General features: G+C 36.5%; 2 protein-coding genes across 4 annotated transcripts in view; both read left to right on the forward strand.

The window, feature by feature from the left end:
- The window catches only part of LOC306987117 (TBC1 domain family member 20), a 48636-nt gene extending 39115 nt beyond the window's left edge, over nt 1-9521 (forward strand). The window contains exons 8-9 of one of the 3 annotated variants that reach the window (XR_013795094.1): nt 6361-7120; nt 8544-9521. Coding sequence is in view for 1 of the 3 variants with exons in the window: in XM_079591155.1 (XP_079447281.1) it covers nt 6361-6604 (244 nt within the window). In the remaining 2 variants the exon portion in view is untranslated. Of the gene's footprint in view, nt 1-6360; nt 7467-8543 lie in introns of those variants that run through there. The other 2 variants (XR_013795095.1, XM_079591155.1) reach the window with 2 other exon arrangements.
- Nucleotides 9522-15220: 5699 nt separating this feature from the next.
- Nucleotides 15221-24046, forward strand: part of LOC306986532 (uncharacterized protein) — a gene marked incomplete at its 3' end in the record, with an annotated part of 23814 nt that continues 14988 nt past the window's right edge. The window contains exons 1-5 of the mRNA XM_079589843.1: nt 15221-15358; nt 19688-19777; nt 20010-20162; nt 21999-22072; nt 22285-22417. Of these exons, the coding sequence (XP_079445969.1) occupies nt 15350-15358; nt 19688-19777; nt 20010-20162; nt 21999-22072; nt 22285-22417 (459 nt within the window). The 5' untranslated portion in view covers nt 15221-15349. The remainder of the gene's footprint in view (nt 15359-19687; nt 19778-20009; nt 20163-21998; nt 22073-22284; nt 22418-24046) is intronic.

Consider the following 24046-nt stretch of genomic DNA (forward strand, 5'->3'; position numbering starts at 1 on the left):
GAGATCTAAGATGTGACGCGATGGGTTAGAGAAACTAGGGGTGTATCGATATGAAAATTTTGGCCGATACCGATAACCGATTATTCTTTATATTTGAAAGACGATAACCGATATATTGGCTGATAAATATAAATCCAAATTCTTATTTATTTTGAGAGCCTGATTACAAAAACTAAAGTCTCACCATTAAAAACCTTGTCCCAAACACGCAATTATAATGTCCGATATGACAGACTTGCGCTGCACATGTTGCACTTAACTGTATTTTACCTTTTTTGAGAAAATTCCAATCATATTTCAATCATATTCAAAAGCATCGTGGCGAACAGTGCACATCTGAAGTGTCTCAGCTGAAAGAAATAATCCATTATTTATCAGCTTTAATATATCAGCCAAATTTTTTTACTGGGCCGATAACAGCAACATTAAAATGAACATATATCGGCCGATACCGATATGGTGGCCGATACTGTATATCGTGCATCCCTAAAGGAAACGTATGGTCATTGTTTGATGCATTTTGCATACTTTTTTTTAGCTGTGTTTTTAATCATTCTTCTGAGAACCAAAGTCACAAATTCCCAGACTACAATGAGCTCTTCTGAGGAAGAAAGACTCGCTGTGAGTGAATGCGTAGAGACTATTGACATTTTTTGTGTGTGTAGACCTTCAGATCTTCAGTATATAGGAACGTTTAACCTCCACCTGTAACTTTTATGCGTTTTTAAGAGCGTCCAGTAAGCAAAAGCCTTTGGTGCATCACAACACGCTTGAACGAGCAGCTCATGGTGAAGTGACAAAGCGCCAGCACTTACGGGTCATCAGGACATCAGGGCTGATTCACAAAGGCCTGCAGGACACACACACACACACACACAAGCCGAGTGCAGACTGATGGGTAATTGGACGTACCATCTCAGCAGCAAGTGTCTAATAATAGGGCCATCATGCGTGTTAGATGGAAGGACGCATTGAATTAGAGCATCCCACTGAACTGTGTTAACCCATAACGTTATGACAGCGAGAGAGAGAAGGGTTTAAGTATATGCTGTAAAAGCCAATAACAGGCTCCCAAGGCTGTAATGTGATCAGGTTTACAGGCATGCTACACTTGTAGGAGAGCAGGGGCCATTTTAGGGCCAGTGCATATATAGCGCTTAGTTGCAGAGGCTGTAACTTTATTATTTTAATATTCAAAGGATTGGGGTCGGTACGAGTTTTTTTGTGTGTTTTTGACAGTAGTCTCATATATAAATATATATACAGGGGACACTGGAAAAATTATAATATCGTGCAAAAGTTCATTTATTTCAGTAATTTGACATTTATTTATTGAAGAGGAATAACCCCTTGAGATGAACCATCTCGTTTTCGAGGGGGTCCTCAAAAACTTAAAAGGTGAAACTAATATATTATATAGACTCATTACATGCAAAGTGAGATATTTTTCAAGCCTTTATTTGTTATAATTGTGATGATTATGGCTTACAGCTTATGAAAACCTTTTCACAATATTCTAATTCGTCACGAAGACAAATTTCCACTAAGGTGGACAATAAAGTCTAAATGAAATGAAATTTTGAATTTGGGGTTTTCATAAGCTGTAAGCCATAATCATCAAAATTATAACAAATAAAGGCTTGAAATATCTCACTTTGCATCTAATGAGTCTATATAATATATTAGTTTCACCTTTTAAGTTGATTTACTGAAATAAATGAAAATTTTTCGAGTTTCACTTGTATTAGGGGTGTAACAATATATCGTGTCACATTATATCGCAATACAAAAAAGCAACAATACAGTATATATCAGGGTAGTGACAATCTGTATCGTGGATAGTTCACCCAAAATGGAAATTGTGCGTGAAAAAATTAAAGTTTTCAGTGTTTTAGTGTCAGTACTACATTAAACTACTATATATAATGTTGAATATAATGTATAATAATGCAATGGGGGAATATTGTGTCCTGATAATGCCAAATGTCTGATGTTACCAGTAAAAAGTGGCTTACTTTATTTTAAATATCAAGTCAGTGACAGAGATCAAGCATATTCATCTAAAATAATTCTGTATTTTCATCTTCAGAATCATGAATATTGTTATTCTGGTGTCTCTATAATCCTGTGCTTTGGGTTTCCAGCACAAGTCCGAGACTATTAATTTACACACACAATGTTACACCAAATTTAGCATTTTAATCAACAGTACATTTTTGGTTAACATTTTATCACGTCTTGGAGAATCGCAATAATATCGTATCGTGTGTTCAATATCGTGATATGTATCGAATCGTGACATGAGGGGATCGTGACAACCCTAATATGTAAAACGTTTGCCCTCATATTTTATGCACTAACACATGTGCATGTGAACAAGGCTCTCAAAGCGGAGGAAGACGAGGGTAGGATTTCCGTGAAGACTGTGGAGTTGTGATGGTTTGACTGAGTGCAGCCGTGGAAATGTTCTTCCAGCGTAAACACATCCATCATCTGCTGTATCTTCTCCAGCACAGCGAGAACAGATTGAGCAAGAGGAAGAGGGTGAAGGAACAACAGAAGAATGATGTGACAGAGGTCACACAATCTGCTGCTTCTGAGAGAGGAAACGGTAAAATTAGAAACTGTTTTAGAGACAAGAGGGAGGGAGAAAAGCGATCAAAGACCGGCAGACGTGCCACCTTGAAGAGAGCAGGAACCAAAGACGAGGATTCATCTCTGAAGACGGAGGAAGAGAGATTCCCTGCAGAGCTGATCACGTTAGCAGTTAAAGGGACAGTTCACCCTCACAGAAAAAAGCTAATTCTGTCATTATTTGCTCACCCGCGTGTCCTTCGAAACCTCTATATGCTTTGAATAGAATCTGTGTTGAATTTTCTCCCAGTTTTTGCCATACAACAGCAGTTCATCGCTTCACGTCTGACAAGCTCCACAAAGTACAAAAACAGCAAATAAAGGAGCATATGCAAGCCTTCTGAAGCTTTGTGTGAGAAAACGATCTAACAAAGTTACTCTTCATTCCCCATATTCACAGGATCAGTTGTTTTGGCACCAGTGACGTCACGGCCTGGTGCAATGCAACTACAGCATTTTTGCAAATACGATTTCAGTATATGTCTGTATCATTTTTATTAAAGGGGTCATTAACTACATTTTTGTAGCAAGATTTTAGCAAAAACAAGTAATGAGCTACTTTCTATACTCTCTTTCGTACACTAGGCTTCTGATAGGCTTGGACTGCTATGATTGGGTAACGGTTTTGTTATTATAGTATTATTATAATATTAAACTATTTTTCAACGCCCTCCTGCGATTAAAGACCCGCCCCCCTTAGTTACTGTCGCTATGTCCGACAAGCTACGCCACTCTCACACACACCATGTTCTCACGCAGTGAAAAACACATTGTGGAGCAGAGAGGAGACTGACAACACACTGACAGACACAGACCAGGTTACTTTTGATATTCAACATATTAAACAAAGTCTCACCTTTTAAATTTGGTAATTTTTTTAAAGAAATGTAAACAATAAATAGCGTTTTGTGGCTCTTTAATGTGTGTGTCAGATCGCTGTGTCGCCTCAGTTAAAGCCGCTCGTGAACCGATCATCTCTTCCTTCTAGTTCATTTATAGCATCAAATAAACATGAATGAACATCAGAAGGAATGTTGTTTTAACCGCGGAAAGGCGTCAGTACACTCCGCTTCTCAAGTTCAAATCCTCCAACGTTAATCTACTAACTCTCCTGACTGCTTTGTCCGACAAAATGGCAGATGGCGAAGTATGATTGGTCAGATCACCTGTCAATCAAGCTCCCTGCGAAGGGTCAATTGTTTTGAAACTTACAATGTTGAAAAATGTCAATCGGTGAAATTCATCCATAATATATTTGAGCCGAATCACAAGGATGGCAATGCAACGACTGTCTTTTTCCGCAACTTGTCACAAAACGTCTTCTCCATGGTTTTGTTGCTAGAGTAATACTGTTTTTGCGTGAATCGTGGGCGGGGCTAAAGTGGCAATGATGTGGAAGTAGGCGTCGACCTTCTTCTGCAGAGGCGGGACTATGACGTCATACACTCCAGAAAATGCTGGGATGTTTCAATCCAATGTTGGGTCAAATATGGACAAACCCAAACGTTGGGTTAAAAATGTTATGTAAAAATGTAACCCAACGGCTGGGTTTGTCCATATTTGACCCAAAATTGGGTTGAAACAACCCAGCATTTTTTAGAGTGTACTGAGACAAAATCTGAAACGAGTTGTTTTTGCAGCTTGGCTTCAATAAAAGCTGTTTTTGGACTAATATTTGTATAGTACAATGACCTCTTATATGTCAAAAGATCAAGGAAAATTAGATTTCTCAATTCATGACCCCTTCTAAGGTTTAGTTCAAGCTGAAGTACTAAAATAAGTGAAAAAATGAGAAACAATTGCACTTTACGCGAAGTTAATATTTGATTTCAGAAGACCTTGGATACGATGCACGAGTTCTTTGGTGCTTTTAGTAACCCGACTGATGAACTGTTGCTGAGTGGAGAAGAGCTGCGTAAAGCTGGTTTCATAAGAGGTTGAGGCCGGTGTGAGTGACAGCGCTCCGCCGGGCCTGTGTCACCGCATTATACTGGGGTTTCGTCAGCGCAAACCACTGGCTCTCCCGGGCCTTCCGCTGGTAAAGGGAAAGTTTAAAAGTTAATTGCTCTGCTGTTACCTGTCAGCTATTTCCAGCAGTGGCGCATTAGCTGTAGATACTAATGAGAACTGGGGAAAGCCGAGAATCAGAGGCAGGAGAGGGAAAAAAGCATAAAAACGAATAAAGACGTTGAGCCCGTCAGCGCCTGCTGATGGTATTTCTTGCACTTTTTCATTAAATGTTGAATGCATTTCTCCCTGTTTTATTATCTTGAGTGAAAGGCATTTGCATTCCATGTTTACTATTCTTCCATAGAGACCGTAATGAAATGGAATTGAATATTTTATGATTTTTTAATGATGTTTTTCCTCTAAACTGTCGAGAGAAAGTGTGCTTGGTGTAGCCCTCAGCATGGGCTCCGCAGGATTTGGGAAAACTCCAGAAATGAGGATCAATCCGATCAAGACTAGAGGCCATGCCTCCGTTCTCCTTCCAATTCCCTCTTTCTTTTGTTCTGATGATTCACCCAGTTATTCTTTTCTTGCTGTTGTTCACTATCCAGGCGTCTAATATGCCCTTTTTGTCGGTCGCTTGGTTTCTATTTCTGTCGTGGAATCTCATTGGTCCACAGTCTGGCTCCACATAATTCTCCTGTTTTTTTTGTGCATGATCATGTTTTTGTTTTTTTGGTGCTTGTTATTCTGAAGGAAAACAGTGTTTGTTTTCTTATCTGTTCATTTGGAAGTTGCAAATGCCTTTTCATCTTGATTTTAAACATCAAGTCTGTTTTATTAGTGTGAATTTTGTGGCTTCATGCACCATTTCTTAGTAGACAGTGTTAAAGATATACGGTCCATTAACATTCAGACTATATTATACAGCATTTATAGTTTATAGCGTTTGTTGTGTTTGCAGGATTGCTAATGTCTAGTTTTAAACTAATGTTATAGTATAATGTTATTAAAAAAACAAAAACAAAAAACAATACTCAAATACTGTTAATTGAAATAAATTCAAACATGAACTAAAATAAAATGTTTAAAAAAATACATAAATATTTTTATTTCGGTTAGTTGCGAAGACAAAATTCCAAATTTTCGTTCAGTTTAATTTGAAGTAGAAATTAAATGAAAAAAAAATGAAAAAAAGAAGACAAAACACAACTTTGAAAATGTTTAATATCCAGCTGTAGTACTATAATGACCAAATCACTATCATTAAAAGAAAAAAAATAATAGAAATTAAATGGACATGTTTAAAAAAAACTGATAAAAACGCAACAAAATTACTAAAACTTTTAAAAATGAAAACTTGCATGAAATTAAATCGAAATGACAAACTAAAACTGAAATAAAATGTATAAATTAGACCAAAAAAGTAATAAAAATCACTAAAACTTCAAATAAAATTCTAATTCAAACTATTAATAAAACTACAATGTGCATATCAATGATACTAAAATAACACTGACTTAAACACTCAATAAAACGACTAAACCTTTGAACTAAAATGCAAAATATAAAAAACTAATTCAAAATATGAATAAATACTTAGCATAAAAATGATACTAAAATAACACTTGACTTAAATCCTCAACAAAAAGACTAAACCTTTTAACTAAAATGAAAATGCAAAATATATAAAAATAAAAAAAACCGAATTCACAATATGAATAAATACTTTTTGATGATACTAAAACATCACTCTTGTCTGTTTCCTCTCCCCAGAATCGCCATCAGCACCTTCACGGACTTCCAGTCGTCCACGCGGACGCAGCGTCCGGACTCGGTCCTTCGCCAACAGCGCCATGATCACCCGCCAGCCCTTCCCATGAGCACCCAGCCAGCGAACACTAACCAGCTCATCAAGATGGCCGTGTGGGGTTTATCCGCCACGCTCGGGGCCGCGGCGCTGGCGGTGGCCCAGACGGCCATGGACTGGGCACCTGAGTTTCTCTCCCAGATCTTCTGACACGAGCGCCTCGGTCTCGTCTGCCAAACTGGGTGTATCGCACTCGCAGAACATGTTAAGTGGTGCAAAACACCCAGAGAAAATGAAGCTGTGGCTTATTTATTGCCAAACCCTTTCCTGTTTTTCTCATTTATAGACTTCAGCCGAGCTAATATTGGGGAAGTGGGAGGAGTCAAACGAGGTTTCTGTAATCATAAGCACTTCTGGATGTCGGTCCATCAGCAGAATGTCAGAGAAAGTGCTCGGCTAGGGCATTCAGAGCCGCAGCAAGAGCAGGAATTATTAAAAGGCCTGCTGAACGCCGTCAGTAGTGAGTGAAGCTCATTAGAGGGAACGGGTGAAGGCTGAAAGACCACAGAGACTCGCTGGTGAACGCAGCACTTTACCGCTAGTTTATTCCAGAGCGAGAACGCTTGCTAACCTGCGCCGCCGCCGCACACACGCTCTCAGGTTCAGTTAGATGTCATCTGAGGACCCTCCTCAGTTAGACTGGATTCGTCTCAAAAAACGATTGGTGTAAGATTTACACTCAATTTCTGAAATAATGACAAAGAAATGTAACATATTTAACTGAACATGACATTTTGAAGTACAAAATATGAAATTTTCTTGTAAAACTTGTGAAAATCTTTGTTAATAAAAATGAAAACTTCAATAATACTCCAATCATCTTTAATAAAAAGGAAAATTCCAATAATACTCCAAAAATTCTCCAATTAATACTCCAATTAATACTCCAATAATCACTAATAAAAATGAAAACTCTAATTATCGCTGATAAAATAAATACTCCAATAATTCTCTAATTAATACCCCAACAACCTTTGATAAATTAAAATCAAATAATACTCCAACAATCTTTAAAAAAAATTAAAACTACAATAAAACTCCAATAATCTTCAATAGAAAATGAAAACCTCAATAATACTCCATTAATTTTTAATGAAAATGAAAACTCCAAAAATACTCCAATAATGCTCCAATTAATACTCCAAAAAAATTTGGTGTAAGATTTACACAATTTACACTCAGATATTACTGGTAAATCTCTGAAATAATCACAAAGAAACGGCAAGTAACATATTGAATTAAACATAAAATTTTGAAGTACAAAATCTGAAAATGTATTTTAAAACTTGCTCCGATAATCTTTGTTAATAAATAAAAATCCAATAATTCTCCAATAATCTTTAATAAAAAATAAATACTCCAATAATCTCTTAATAAATAAAAATCCAATAATTCTCCAATAATCTTTAATAAAAAATAAATACTCCAATAATACTCCAATAATCTCTTAATAAATAAAAACCCAATAATTCTCCAATAATCTGTAACAAAAATGAATACTCCCAATAAACATTAATAATTTAAAAATACAATAATACTCCAACGATATTTTAAAAAATGAAAAATACAATAATACCCAAATAAAGCTCCAATTAATACTCTAATAATCTTTAATAAAAATTAAAACCTCAATAATACTCCAATAAAAATGAAAATCTCCTTAATACTAGTATAATCTTCAATAAAAATTAAAACTACAATAATTATCCAATAAAGCTGTAATTAATACTGTAATAATGTTTGATAAAAATGAAAACTCCAATAATGCTCAAATAAATGCTTGAATAAAAATGAAAACTCCTATAATACTCCAGTGGTCTTTGTTAATAAAGATTAAATAGACATTAAAAAAACTTAAAATGAAAACGTAACAATAAAATTGCTAAAAGAAATACTAAAAGTGTATTGTGGCATCGTGAGAGGTATGCTATCCCCAAAGTGTGGGTTGCTTCACAAGTCCAGGCAGAGATCAAGTCACTGGTTTCTTTTTAATAATCAATTCAAAACCTTTTAACCAAAACACTCTTCAGCTTCTCTTCATCTTCTCCCTGTTCTCAGCTCATAACAGCTTTTCTCCTTCACTCAACAGCTGTGTCCACCGCTGGGAGCCTGGTAACTGTAGTCCGGGACCAGGTGGCCATCTTGGTTTGTAGTCCTCATTGCTGCATCCACCTCTATGACAAACCCTCTCACGACGCCACGGTATTAAAAGAAGTACTAAAAATCCTGACACTAAAATTTGATTGACATTTTCCTGATGCTGGGTTATTTTTTCAACCCAACCGCTGGGTTGAGACTGTTGGGTCATTTTATTTGACCCAGCGTTGGGTTGTTTTAACCCAGCATTTTTTTAGAGTGTACTTTCGCAAAAAATGGCCAAAGACGTCCATTTACTTCATGTATACATACCAAAAAATGAGTAAAACATGGTTGTGTATCTCCATGAGCTTTATCCTTTTGCGCAGGAGTTATTGTAGTGCACAGCCGGCGCTCACCGGCTTTTATGCATTTGGTTTTTAGTGTACTGACTGAAGTATGGAGAGGATTGAGACACACCCCGTGCTTTTTTAAAAGGAGTTTCTATAGGAAATGTTAAAGCGTGTGTGGCGTATGTAGCCAAACATCAACAGTCTGAAAGATTTTGTGATATATAAATGTATAATCAAGTGCAGATGATGACAGTGTTTGTAATGTATCATCCAACACTGATTTTAACAGAAAGTCCAAAACGCAATGTGTTGATGAGTGTCTGTTTTCCACCAGGTAAAAATATGCACTTTTATTCATTTGCAACTGGTGTCGGATTTACTTTTAAGAGAATTCACAAATAATTACAAAGAAATGGCAATAGTATTTTTTAGTAAAACGTTCTCCAATGATCATAGTCTTTATGAAAGGCTGAATATCTGGTCAGATTCTCCTTGAATGTTGTAAGGCTGAGGATTGATTTCTAACGAGGCCATATTTAATGAGACATCAATAAAAAATTGGAGTGAAGTCCATTTAAAACCGACAGAACACATGCCTTGTTTTGTTCACACCAAAATAAATATGGCGTCTGTCTGTGACTAAGGTTTATTAGTGGCATTATATTCCTCTTGTGCTTTGATAGACGGTGAAGTCTTCTGAAAAGAGCAATGCATGTGTGTGACAGTCTTGCGTTCGCAGAGCCGACTCCAGGACTGATGTGAGATCTTCCACAGCTCTGTGTGTGTGTGTGTGTGTGTGCCGTGGGTGTTGATGAGCGGATGCTACCAGACGGTGCCCTCAGCCCAAAATCACCACTGCCAAAAAAAGGAAGAAATAATGTGCTTGTGAGAAGAAGTAAGCAAGTTTAATGTGTTTTTAATGGGATTCACACATCCTCTGAGCGGTTTGGAGTGGCTCATGAACTCGTGTATTTTCGGAGTTAGGTGTATCGGAGTCAAAATTTGGCAGACCTGCTTTAAGGCGAATTGAATTTGAACCAAAATGCAATTATTTAGGTTTTTTTTTTTTTTTTTTTTTTTTGACAAAGAACATATTAAGATGTTTTGAAGGAAATTGACTATATTCAACTGGTCATTGAAAATTAAATCTGAAGTATCATAAATTATACAGATTATTACATTAATTGATTTGGCTTGAAAACATGCTCAACTTATGCATTTGGACTTGCTTTATGTAAGTTATTTAATTTATCTAAAACAAGCCCAAATGCATAAAAGTTGAAACGGTAAGATCCTCTGCTATAGTCATTAAAATATAAGTGTGGTAAAGGACAAGTTCGGTATTTTACACTTAAAGGTAGGGTAGGTAGAATTTATATAAAAAACTTTTTACCAAATTTGTTATCATATATCAATGCATAATTAAAATGTAAGTACTCTGATAAAAAGAGTATAAAAATCAAGTGACTCTAGACCGTTTAATCTGCATTAAACACAGCTCATTATTTCCATTCGGGACGAAACAAAGGATTGGCTTAGGCGACTGTCACTCTCCGTCGCCATGACTACCGCCGCCCGTTTTTAGGCGGGAGTGAATGGAATTAATGAGCTGTGTTTATTGAAGATTAAATACACTAGAGTCACTCAGTTTTTTATACTCTCTATTTCAGAGTACTTGCATTTTAATTATGTATTGGTATATAAAGACAGTTTAAGCCAATTTGAATAAAAGTTTTTTTAGACAATTCTGACCTACCCTAAAGCCCTGTTTTCAGATAGTTTCTGATTCCCCCCAACTCCACAATGGCTGCTTTCTTTTACAAAGACGTGAAACTCACCGGGTGGTCAGGGGTGTTCACTGATATGCTCACACAAAAACCGCTGCAAAAGATGCTTTCCAACAGGTTTTATCGTAGTTAAAATAATAAAATAATGCATTGACATTTACTTTTAAAAACAAGTTAAGTAAAAATCTGCCTTCACAACTTTTACTTGTAACGGAGTAATATTGACCAGTAGTATCTGTACTCTCACTCAAGTAAGGAAGTTGTGTACTTTGTCCAAATCTTACTGTGAGTTGGCTATTTATTTAAAGTAGACTTAAATCATGACAGCTATAGTGTGCACTAGGCTTTAGTCAGTCCAGGAGCATGTGTGTGTGTGTGTGTGTCTTCACTGTGTATAGCAGGGTCATGGAGAGCACAGCAAGAGCAGCGATAGATGCACGAGATGACAAAGAGAGTGAGAACTGCACTAAAGGGCAACTGGGAACTCAATGGACCCGGCAAAGGCCAGGAGAGAAGGAGCCGGCGCCGGGAACGGGGGAGCGAGCGGCCTCATTCAGCCGGAGCAGCGGGGCAGGGGAGGAACGGGCTCCTGTGGAGATGAAGATCTGGCACAGCTCAGGTAATGAAAGACTCGCAGCACCCGTGCAACGGAGCGTCCCACCGTTCCCTCGGCCAAGTCCATGTTTAATGCATACCGGCAGGTTTAAGCAGGCCGAGGCTTCTCCCGTCTCTTGCCAAGGAAACTCCCGGAGCTCAAACCCCCGATGTGAGTGGAAACCTGCGAATTCCTGCGTTTGAGTTCGGGAACACAACTTCTGGTTTGCATTGTGTGTTTGCAGGGGAACTTTTAGAGGACGGTGAAGAACTAATGACCTGTGAATCCGGCTTCATGTTCTTCTCATTCAAAACCCGGCGGTGTTCGTGAAAGCATCGCTTTGTGTGTTGAGGTTATGAAACGTCATTTTGAAGCCTATAAACCTTCAAACTTCGAGGCCATTTTAATGTTCAAACAATGGTTTAAAAATATAAACGCGGTAGGCAAAAAAATTACCTTTTCTAGGTAAGATTTATTGTTGCATTAATAATTTCTTTACATTTTCAGTTTGTTTTAACTTTCAAACAAGGCCTTGTAAAGCCAATAAATTATGATTTTTTTTTAGCTAAAATTTATTGGTACATAAAATATGCATTTGAATTAGTTTGAACTTTATTTACTTTCAAACAAGGCTTTGTAAAGGCGACGTATTTTGTTTTTCTTACTAAAATTATATTTACATGAATTTCCTTTCATTCTATTTCCATACATTCATCACTTGAGTTTGCTATACAGTAATTAAACTGACCTGAAATTTAAAAGGCTTTCTCATAATATCTTCATATCTTATGCATTAAACTGATATGATACTACAATGTATTTTGAACATGTATTTTGTCTTACTGCACCTGCAGATTTTTCACTTGTTTATACTTGCAGAAAAGACAAAATACACTCGTATTAGATCAAATCTATGGAAAAAATTTATTTAGAAAGTTTTACATATTAAAAACACCACATAGACATATAAACAACATTAAAAGCTAGATTTTCACCACCGGGGGGACTTTAAAATGTGGCTTCTTAGAAGGTCGCATATTTCTGGTTTCTTGGTAAATGGCGATAATGTCTTAAAAAAGCAAATAAGCATGACATTAACAATTTGTGAAACACCATTTTGAAATTTTGAAGCCTATAAACCTTCAAACTTCAAGGCCTTTTTAACGTTCAAACAAGGCTTTGCAAAGCCAACACAATTTGCTTTTCTTGGTAAAAATGTGTAGTTGCAATAATTTCTTTACATTTCAGTTTGTTTTCACTTTTAAACAAGGCTTGTAAAGCCAATACAATATGCTTTTCTAGCTAATTTTCGACTTAATTTTCGACCTGTTAGCCTTCACCAGAGCGAGGACGCTCTGAAGCGTTTTTTTTTTTAAATAGTTCAAAGTTACTATCAGATTTAATGTTATTACCTTGACAAACTATACATCATTAAAAATATATAAGTCTCACGTTTCAGTATTTGACCACTATTGTATTCTGAGAAACTTATAGTGACAGTTATGTCTTAATTTGTGTCAGGATTTATGTAATGAAAAAATGAGTCGATACCTTTAATATGAATTATGAGCGTCAGCTGCTCCATTCAGAAAAAAACTCCGGTGCTGTTGTCTTGAGAACGCGTGACAAAACAACGTTCCTCAGGGCTTTTGGCTCAAAAATGTGCAGATTTTGAGAAATATTGATATATTATCATAGGTTTACATCATATTTCTATAGACAGGAATAATATTTATTGAATTTATATCCAAATGCGTCGATGTATACATAAAGAGCGCTGGATACTCTGATGTACTGTGTTTTCAATCCATACAGCAGAATGAGGGCGCTCTATGCACAGTTTTTTTCCAAATATGGGAGCTCACGAAGAAGAACAATAACCTGTGACCTTCCAGGACGTCACTGACATAAACACAGCTAACGTTAGCTTTCAGAGATCGCTATAACATGCAGATAAAGATGTTTTGAAGACAATAAACATGATTGCAATGATATTTGATTTACCTGTGTTCTTCGAGCCATGTCAGGTATTTTTATAATAATAGATTATATGTATAATGCAATGCTAATCGATATAGACTTTACAAACATGCAGAATACCATAAACTCATTTATTTTCTGTCTGATTTTCTTTTCTGAAGCCAAATAAGCTCATAGAAGATTATTTAAAACACTCGACTTGCGCTATAAAGTAAGTTTGGAGCATAAAACAGGGTTTTAATCTCATAAATTGTCGTGTATTGATGGTGTGCTAAGCTAACATGCTAGCTAGCTCTCTAGTTGCACCTGCCATCTAGCTGTTATTTTTTATGATTTTTTTTCTAAATCGGAATGCTTACTGAAATATTTCTTTATTTGAGAAAGGCATTTGATACAGTTTCAAATGTGAAGTGAAGATTATGAAAGAAATTAGGGGGTGAAACACCGTGATTAGCCAGTCGTTAGCGATTATAATGGAGACAAAGGAAAATAATATTTATGGCCATAAGCCGGCTGGAAAGGTGTAAATGTGAGCAGGAGAGAGTGACACTGAATGGGGCTCGTTTGCACCACAAAACAATAGAGACAATAGACTGAATAGATGCTAATAGATGACAATAAACACAAGTTTGCATTTTAGAGTCAATTCAAAATAAAGTCATTTGAGATGATCTTGAAAAACATTTAACAAAATACAGAGTTTTAGACTTATCACCTTCAAATTTTAAATATAACATGGTCAGACATGTGTCTTTAGCTGGAGTGCATTTCTAGAGTGCTGACGGGCCAACTTCAATTTAATTTTCATGAAGATGTTTCATAAAAATAAATTTCTAATAACTTACACAACTTTGAAGCTATTCATAATTTTTTTTTCATTATGACAATAATTCATTCTACATTTCCAATAAAGTGCCAGGTGTCAGCTTTCAAATGAGACCATACTTGAGCTTTTAGGACGAAGGGTCAATGAATTGAATCTTTTTTAGGTTGGGTATGCAATTTCTGGGGATTTTTCAAAAGTGGCGCTGAAGGCTAACAGGTTAAAAATGTATAGATGAGTTTTTTTTCTGCTTCCTCACATTCAGATTCAAGTTTGCTATCCCAATTAAAGGGGGGGTATAATGCCCTTTTCACCTTTAAAATAAGTCTCTGATGTCCCCAGAGTGTGTGTGTGAAGTTTTAGCTCAAAATGCCCCACAGATATTTTTATATATGTTAAAATTGTCACTTTTTGAGGGTGAGAAAACGCACCGTTTTGTGTCTGTCCCTTTAAATGCAAATGAGCTGCTGCTCCCGGCACAGGGGGCGGAGCTACAAGAGTTCGTGTCCTTTTACCTCACACACACACACACACACACACACACACACTGAACATTTCTAAAACTTTTAGCCTTTTATGTTCAAACCGGAGTCAGACAATGATGGAGAGACTCAAGAAGAAGTGACAACATGTAGAAGAACAGGACATTTCTGAATGGTTAGTTGATGAATTTATGAAGCTTATGTGTAGTTATCTTCTAGTCATTGATTAGCATATTCTGTCATGATAATCTATAAATCGTGTTCAGGGGGCGGGGTTTATGTACATTTTATGGTTGGTGATGTCACTAACCCGGGAGGACTGTCGTGTAGTTTCTATCAGCCGTTTGTTGTAGTCCTTAAAAAACTATTTATTTAAAAGCAAATATCTCCCTTTGCTTTGAACTTTGAGCGTTGTAACTTTGCAGATGTTGTTTATGAATAAACAGCAACATTACACACTAACTAAAGTTAGAAAAGTGAAATCAGAATCAACCACCCCTTTAAAATTAAGTTCTGAATGTCATAATATCAATATCTGCTTAGTATTTTTGGTTTCTTGGTAAATGCCGATAAAGTCTTAAAAAAGCATGACATTAACGACTCCAAGGTCATGTGTTTGATTCCTAGAGAATGCATGGACTGATTGAAAGTAGAGCTGAGCTGAATACGTCACGTGAGCCGGCAGTTCACTCGGGGATCCAGGAAAGCGTACGGGGGTTAAAGGTCATCTGCGACGAAAGCTTTGCAGATCCTCCGGAGAAACCTGCCCTGTCTGAAGGGGGTCACGCCGGGTACCCAAATGACAAAGGTGAGGATTAATATTCATGCCCATGACCCGGTTAATTGTGGAAGCCTGGAGATCTGTGATTCTGGCCTGACTGACGGTCAACTGCTGATGGAGAATTAATAATGGAAAACGACAGCCGGGTGTTTTTCTGCACAGGTAGGAGATGAGCTGCTGTTAATTAGGCCCCTGAGCTCCTCCGAATCTGTAATGAGCTTTTCTGAGCACGCCGTCCACCGGCCAGCTCTCTTCCCAGCATGCATCTGTGCCTCTTATTCACTCAGCGGCTCCGTTTCAAAAACTAGTGAGCTGAATTTTGTTTTTTCGTGACACGCCTTCCTGTCTAAACTCTAAATATTACAATATAAGTAGCATATTTGTCACACTTTGCATAGACATCAGCACACAAATTGTACTTTTTGAGTAAATACTACTTGTACACGACTATGTGGAATAAATCAATCAGTTGAACTTTTATTTGTTAATCATTTTAAATTCACACTGAAATCAAAATGGACTTCTTATTATTTAAAGGTACAATATGTAATATTTGTGCATTAAAATATCCCAAAATCACAAGGCCAGTGTTATATATTTTCTTAAGTTGATTACTTAAAATATCCCAAATGTTTCCAACTATTTTTAAATCGTGAGAAAATTGCGATTTTAACCAAGTAAACGGGGCGTGTGAGCGGGTGAGCTGGAGTCGCCAGTCAACGGCATCATATCTGCGTTACCATCGGTTTCCGCTCGTACTGCGCGGAGTCCTGACAAATGCGGAAGTTGTAGCGTCTATCAAGCAACAAACGTTAGCTTGTTTCGCGCAGTTGTTATGAACACAATTATTCTTTACCGATTGCAGCCGGTTCTGTCGACAAACACAAGTCCCGTAAACGTACGGGTCAATTTTATATATTCCAAATGTAGCATAATAGTTATGTTTATGTAAGGAAAGTATTATTTCTTTAGGCTTGTGTTTAGTTTATTGACATTGTTTATCACGTCTGGTGTTTATGGCCATGTAAATAAATATAGCATGTGTTATACATAAAGATGAATCAGTCTTTTGGCAAATGATGTGGGAATGTTCGAATGCACTTTTACAACAATTGTTTAGAACACGTAAAACTGCGCAGCGTCATCACAACAATGAATTCGACAAATACAGTAACATGATAACCAATTTAGTATTAAACCTTATACTTTTCTTGCGGTTAATTCATTTGAATGTATTAAAAGCATGTAATTAAACGCAACATTTGTAAAAATAGAACTTTACCTCATCCATGAACATGATTTTTCGATTCCCGTCTGACTGGGTGAATCCACGGTGGAGTTAAAAACGACAGTTCCCATGATTCCACACTCCTTCACATCGTCATCAAGCTACGCTGCTGTTGTTGTTTGGAATCTAGCGCCCTCTAGCGGCAGAAAATATTGCATATTGTACCTTTAATGGAATATTTAGTATTTATTATAAATGATTTATCCATGCACATCAGTATTTTGTTAAATTCATGTGCCTGTAATCTTCATATGCATCTCTTCTCTGATGATGTGGGCGGGGCCACCTGTCACTCACATGAGATCCACCAATAGCAAACCACAACCATCCAATCAATTCCATCCTCACAGACAAAATCAAGCCCCGCCCACATTTGTTCTTGTTGCAGAATTGTTTCTCTCGGATATACGACACAATAGAGAAGAGAAAACTAGCGCAACTTGCGTTATGTTAAGTAGTGCACCGCAAAAATGACTTTATAATGGTTTATATTAAAAGGCTTGTATAGTATACAGGTCTTGCACGTTCATGCTATCAAACTTTTTTTTTAAAATAAAATGTTGTTTTTTGTGCGCAAACAAAGCTCTCATGTCGCTTCATAAAATTGAGTCATGGATTACTATTTTGATGCCTTTACTACTTTTCTAGGGCTTGAAAGCGGTAGTTGCGTAGACTGTCAATGGAGGAATAAAAAGTTCTCATATATAAAAAAATATAAAAAAAATATTCATTTGTGTTCCGAAGATGAACGTCTTACGGGTTTAGAACGACATGAGGAGGGTGAATAATTATTGACAGAATTTTAATTTTTGGGTGAACTATCCCTTTAAATAAAAGTGTCTGTCATATGCATAAAATAAAGTGCAGTTTATGAAGCACAGTCACTGGTTTTGGAACGAGATCTAACGACTCTCGACATCTCTCCGCTTCTTCCTCTCAGCTGAACTTTCTAAACGGACGAGTGCTCGTTGAATGAGTCACATCAGGATGAGTTTCCCAGGGCTGTGTATCTGACACTTAGATTTCAATGAAACGCCCATACAGTCTGCTTCTGAATACCACACTCGCTCTCTCTGAGCATCCCGGCCAGCGTGCAACACCTTAAAAACATTTTGACTGAATTGAGACGCCGACGCGAGGCATTACCGGATGCCACGTGGCCTTCACGCATGATGCAAACCGCCTGTAATGAAAGCAATGATGCTCTCTCAGCTTGCGTCCCGCCAGGCCGTGCGGGTCCCCTGTAAATGCCAATGTTTTAAACGTGTCCCATTTCTTACTGCATGCATTTATGTATGAGTGCAAGCCATAAACCGCTGTACGGACCCAGTGACACGGAACGGCTTGCATGTAGTGCGCTGTACGGTGCATTACGTGTTCGGCGGGAAGACAGTCTTTGGCCTCCGTGACATTAACACAAAGCACACGCGATTGCATACTACAGTCCTCGGCTTGATTGAAGCGCTCGTCAATTACGGGTCAAACGGTGTGTGTTTTTAGCCGTGTGTGTAAGCGGCGAGAAGCACGAGGACTCTTTGTTTGTTTACTGGCAGTTCGCCGCGGGAATCCTTCGCTCCGCAGACGTGTAATTTAGATTTAATGTATTGGCCAGAGACCAAAGACTGCAGGTAATGACTTGCGCAGTCGAGTTGGTGTGTGTGTTAGTTACTCTGAGAGTGACACGAGGTGATGTGAGCGCGGCAAACACTTCTCAGAGACATTTTAAAGCATCACTCATGGCGGGAAATTGCCTGTGTGATTATTATACTGCATGCCTTCTAATGCCTCGTTTCGCTGATTGTAAAAAGTGTACCTGTCAGTGGATGCCCTTATTACTATAACTACTGTAAGTAAGTATATCCACTTGATCTGCATGCACAGTATACGTGCAAAAAGAAAATATATAGCCTACTATACATTATGGGTGTAACTATACACTCTAAAAAAAAGCTGGGTTGTTTTAACCCCATTTTGGGTCAAATATGGACAAACCCAGCCATTGGGTTACATATTTAAATTTCATTTTTGATCCAACGTTTGGGTTTGTCCATATTTGACCCAAAATTGGGTTAAAACAACCCATAATTTTTTAGAGTGTACCCTCATGTCACGATTCGATACATATCACGATACTGAACTCACGATACGATATTATTGCGATTCTCAAAGACATGATAAAAGGTTAACAAAAAATGTACTGTTGATTAAAATGCTAAATTTAGTGTCGTTGTGTGTGTAAATGAATAGACTCGGACTTGTGCTGGAAACCTAAAGCACGGGATTATAGAGACACCATAACAATATTCATAATTCTGAAGATGAAAATACTGAATTATTTTAGACGAATATGCTTGATCTCTGTCACTGGCATTATCAGGACACAATATTCCCCCATTGCATTATTATACATTATATTGAACATTATATATAGTAGTGTGATGTAGTTCTGACACTAAAACACTGAAAACGTTCATTTTTTCTCACTCAGTAATTTTTATTTTGGGTGAACTATCCACGATACATTATATATTGCGATATATTGTGACCCGATATATTGTTACACCCCTAATATACAGCAAATCTCAACTGCTTGATTGTTATATCATTGAACATGAGTGACGCGACGTCATTATCATCAGTTCGATTCCAACACGAGACTTGACTTCAGATAACAGCGTGTGCCAAATGCATAAATGTAGTATTGTAATGTAAAAGTGAACAACTTTTTTGATGACCTACTTTTGTCCAAATTCCCATGCAGCATTGCTTGAATTTTTCATGGAGAATCCAACAGTGCATTGTTGCAAATGCATCCAAAGATGTCAAGAGAGAAATGTCAAGTATTATTTTTCCCAATGTGCTTTAAAGCTTAATATAGTGTTGCATCTGTAGAGTTTGATTCAGACGCTGCCGAGTTAGATGATCTGAAGCCCTCGTGTCTCGCTCTCACCTGTTTTGTTCCCGTTTCTGTTGTTAATTTGCGGTAACGTTCATTTGCAAGAACTAAAACTGTCGGCTAAGCAACACCGAAGTCAAATTGACAGTAGCGCTGGCTCTTTTTATAACAGCAGGTGAGGAGAGGAGAGAGATCTGAGAAGACGCTGAGCGATGCAGAAGACGAGGATGAGTTTCTTCCTCCCATATTGCCCAGCCCACAGGTATCATTACAGGCTTCATGAAGATAATATTCCTAACACTCAAAACCCAGTGCCAGAAAAAGCCCCTCACGCAAAATCCATTATCCAGACATCTTAGATAATGGGATTCCTCTTCCCCTGCTCGGCGTGCAGAGTGGCCGTAATAGACTTATAATCAGTTTTTATCATTATTCCTCCCAGCGCTTGAGCTTCTCTGTTGTGCTTTGCCACGATGATCCGCTCTCGTTTGCAGACGTATCGCTATTCCAGACACTCGGCAGTGGATGTGACCGAAGGCCAAACGGTGAAGCCCAACATGTGTCGGCATCTGGTGCGGAGAGCAGAGGTGGAGCGTGTCGGATCGGGACAAACACTCAACAACATCTGGACAACAGCCCAACGCCGGGTCAGAGACACGGATGTGAAGCAGCATTCACACACACACACACACACACAGTCGTGGGTATTTCTACATGCAGGATTTATTACTATTAATAAATACTAATATAGCTTTCCTGTAGCTCAAACAGTGGAGTGTTTGCGTTTGCAACGCCAGGGTCATGGGTTCGATTCCCAGGGAAAGAAAGAACTGATAAGAATTTAAAATGTGTACCCTAAAATGCAATGTGCGCTGAAAATGTAAGTGGGCTTCAAAAATAATAGTTATAAATACTTGCGTTTTTGTTTTCCAGTACAGTAATAAATAGTAATGTATTTATTATATATAATATTTTGATTATTATTATTATGAGGGTTATTATTATGAAATACTTGCTTTATTTTACAGTACAATTATCAATTGTATTATTTATTGATTTGTTTAATGTTTATCATTTAAATACATTTTTTGATAATAGAAATATTTGATGAGGATTATTATCAGTGATGTTATTGTTGTTATTATTATTGATCACAATAATATTATTAAATACTTGTTTATATTGTAAAGTACATTAATAAATAGTAATATAATTGTTTAATTTATTTAAATAAAATAGAAATTATATTTATATTGAAAAGGATTGAATTATTAATGATATTCATATGATTAAATACTTGTTTATCATTACAATATTACATATTTTTTATTATATATATGTTGATAATTATTTTTGATAAGGGTAATTCTTATTAGTGATATTATTGTTATCATTATTAAATACTTGTTTTTTATTTTACAGTACAATTATAGGTAGTAATATAATTGGTAATATTTTTTATTTAAACAATAAAATAATATTTAATTAGGATTTAATTAGTATTAATATTATTAGTATTAATATTATTAAATACCTGCTACTTGTTTATTATTACAGTATTAAATATACTTTAATTATTTTATATACTAATAGTTTTGATCATGTTAATTATTATTAGCGATATTTATTATTAAATACTTGTTTTTACAGTACAATAATAGATAGTAATATAATTTATGCTAATGTTTAATTAAATAATAAAATAAAAATAATATTTTGATGATGATAATGAGGGTTTTATTTTATATAATTTAACAAAATAAAATTATTTAATAGGATTCTTAGTATCGTTGTTATATAATCATATGTAATGGGTAATTATTTTTAATTTTTTATCCAATGACCACATGTCTGTTTAATGCTTGTAAATACAGTGGGATACAAAAATCAGAGACCCCTAGTAAAAATATATATATATATTACACACATTTTCAATTTGATATGAACAATGTTGTTGCGAATTATATTTTCAGCACTGCAAAGTTTAAAAGTTGATTTTAAAAAATGTACAGGATTTTAAGCATTGCATAACCGCTCATTTGCATCAAATCTATGTTGTGGGAACCAAACATATTTTCAAGTTATGAAAGTTCAAAAGTTTATATTTCTTGTAAAAGTCAAAACTTATATAACTCACTGTTTGAATGACTTTTTTGATGCATATTATTCTAGAGAATCCGTCATCAAAATGAAATGTTAATCAATGCAAACAGTATTTGGGCACAATATCAACTGTCTGGCTTCATTTTGATATGAAACATACGCTTTTCACAGTTTCAATGGATAAAATGAAGGCCTGTCAAACTATATATATATATATTGCAAGTCTGAAAAGTTAGTAGTGTTGCTATATTTAGTTACTCCAGCCAACAACCGTTTGTACACAGCAGAGTCTCAGATGCTTCACACTGGCTTATGAAGGAAGAAGTTGCATGAAGTTATTGAGCTGCCATGTTTGCTAATTCTTGCACCTCTTCTCGCAGGATCGCAGTGGCAGATGTGGCCTCACACACAGTGGTTGCAAAGAGACAGAGGGAAACATAAATGCCACACTGCGGTGAGTTCACAAGCATGATTCACTCGGATCTCCTCTGCGTCTCAGAACAGCAACGAGAAGGAACAGACCCAGAAAAACCAAACCTGAAGTCTGTGAGTCCTCAGACACACTGGAGATCCGCTTCTTCAAGATTGCTCAGACTGCCTGGATGTGACGCTGAACATTTAAAGTGTAAGTAATTATCTTGTTTCTGTCGGTTCGTCTGGCCCAAGGGCCGCCCAGACAGACTCACTCCTAATAAGATCACGGCCGGCTTCACTCGCTGTGAAGAGGAACGAACTGCCCTTTCTGTGTGATATCCTCGCAGGACACTTCAGCGCTTCCTACATCAAGAATAAAGCAGAGGTTAGACACGTTCACACTACAGTTGTCACTCCTATTTAGTGAAACCCACAAAAAGAAGCTGAATTTACTGTATGTGATCCGTCTAGTGTGAACAGAGCCAAACTTGAACTGATGATTTTAAACATATTTGCATGAAGTTAAAGGGCTAGTTCTCTCAAAAATGTAAACTCTGTCAGTAATTACTCTCTCTCATGTTGTTCCAACCCCGTAAGACTTTTGTTCATCTTCAGGAACACAAATGAAGATATTTTTGATTAAGGCGAGACACTACAGGTGAATAGGGTAACATTTTAAAATAATAGATATCACCATGAAACTTCCTCAGTTGATTACTTACACAAGTATATAAAAACTATTTATTACAAGTTTATGTTAAACTATTTATGTATGTTTAATTATGCAAATTAGGCATTATCTCATTATCTGCATATATTTTCGGTAGATAGATCTGAACATATGATAAAGCCAGATGCAAAATTCTTTTTTCATTTTGTTTACACACAAGATGAAAAAATTATTTCAGAGGGATTTCAGGATATGTGCTTTCATTACCTAGGAAATCAAAATATACTGTCCATAGCCTTAAAAAAAAAAAATCGCCATATTTTTTTTATTAAAATGTCACATAAATCAGGCCAGGAACGATTTATTAACAAATCCCTCAGAACATATCTTCAGAATACTGCTAAGTGTGTAACTGGAGAGTTTGGTGTACATCGGTGCTACATAGGCTGAGATGTTTCTACTGGAGAATGACTCATTTTGAGAAAAGGCATTTAAAGATTTGTAATGTAAAAATTCATACTTTTTTAGTGGAAACAACAATTTACTGACACAATATCTTATCAAATCATTAGCAACAACAATACAAACCACCTAAATCACATCAAAACTTATAAACACAGTATTTATGGCCTTTAACTGAACAGAAAAACTGTCAAAAACACACATCTGAATGTCAGAGCGCGTCACGTGATGCATCTGAACCAATCACGGTGTCAGAAATTGACATCAGCCAATGAGATTTCGCTTTTAGAGTTAAATGCCCATTGTACTTTCACGATTGGTTGCTGATAAAAAGGAAATGACCATATTTGGATCCGACAACAATGTACAGGAGAGAGAGAGCTGTCCAACCGTATGTGTGATGACGGGGTGCAGACAGCGATGTTGATTTACGCCCGTTTCACACATACTCCGTGTTGCGGTGCGTATGTAGTACGGGAGCAGCACGCGCTATAGTGCTTTCACATATGCTGCGTGCGTTTGCAGTGCACAACTGATCCGCGGCTGTACCACAAACACATTTACTCACACTATTTGTATTTCAAATTGTATTTCAAAGTTATCATCAACTTTTATTTAACAAAAAAAAAGTTGTCAGCATTGCGATTCTCTTTGTACACATATACACTCTTTAATAGGTGTATTCACTTTTAAACACAATTTAAACAACGTGTTATTCAATGCATTACTTCTATATAGATTATATAATATGTTGCTTAAGCAAGTGGTAACATATTTAACCTTACTTGTATATTAAAATAGCAGACATTTTAAAATAAAACTTAAAATTGACAAAAACGGCAGACTCATACCTTTTTCTTTTGCATAATTTAAATCCTTATT

This window comes from Phoxinus phoxinus, assembly GCF_949152265.1.
Source record: "Phoxinus phoxinus genome assembly, chromosome: 19".
NCBI lineage: Eukaryota > Metazoa > Chordata > Actinopteri > Cypriniformes > Leuciscidae > Phoxinus > Phoxinus phoxinus.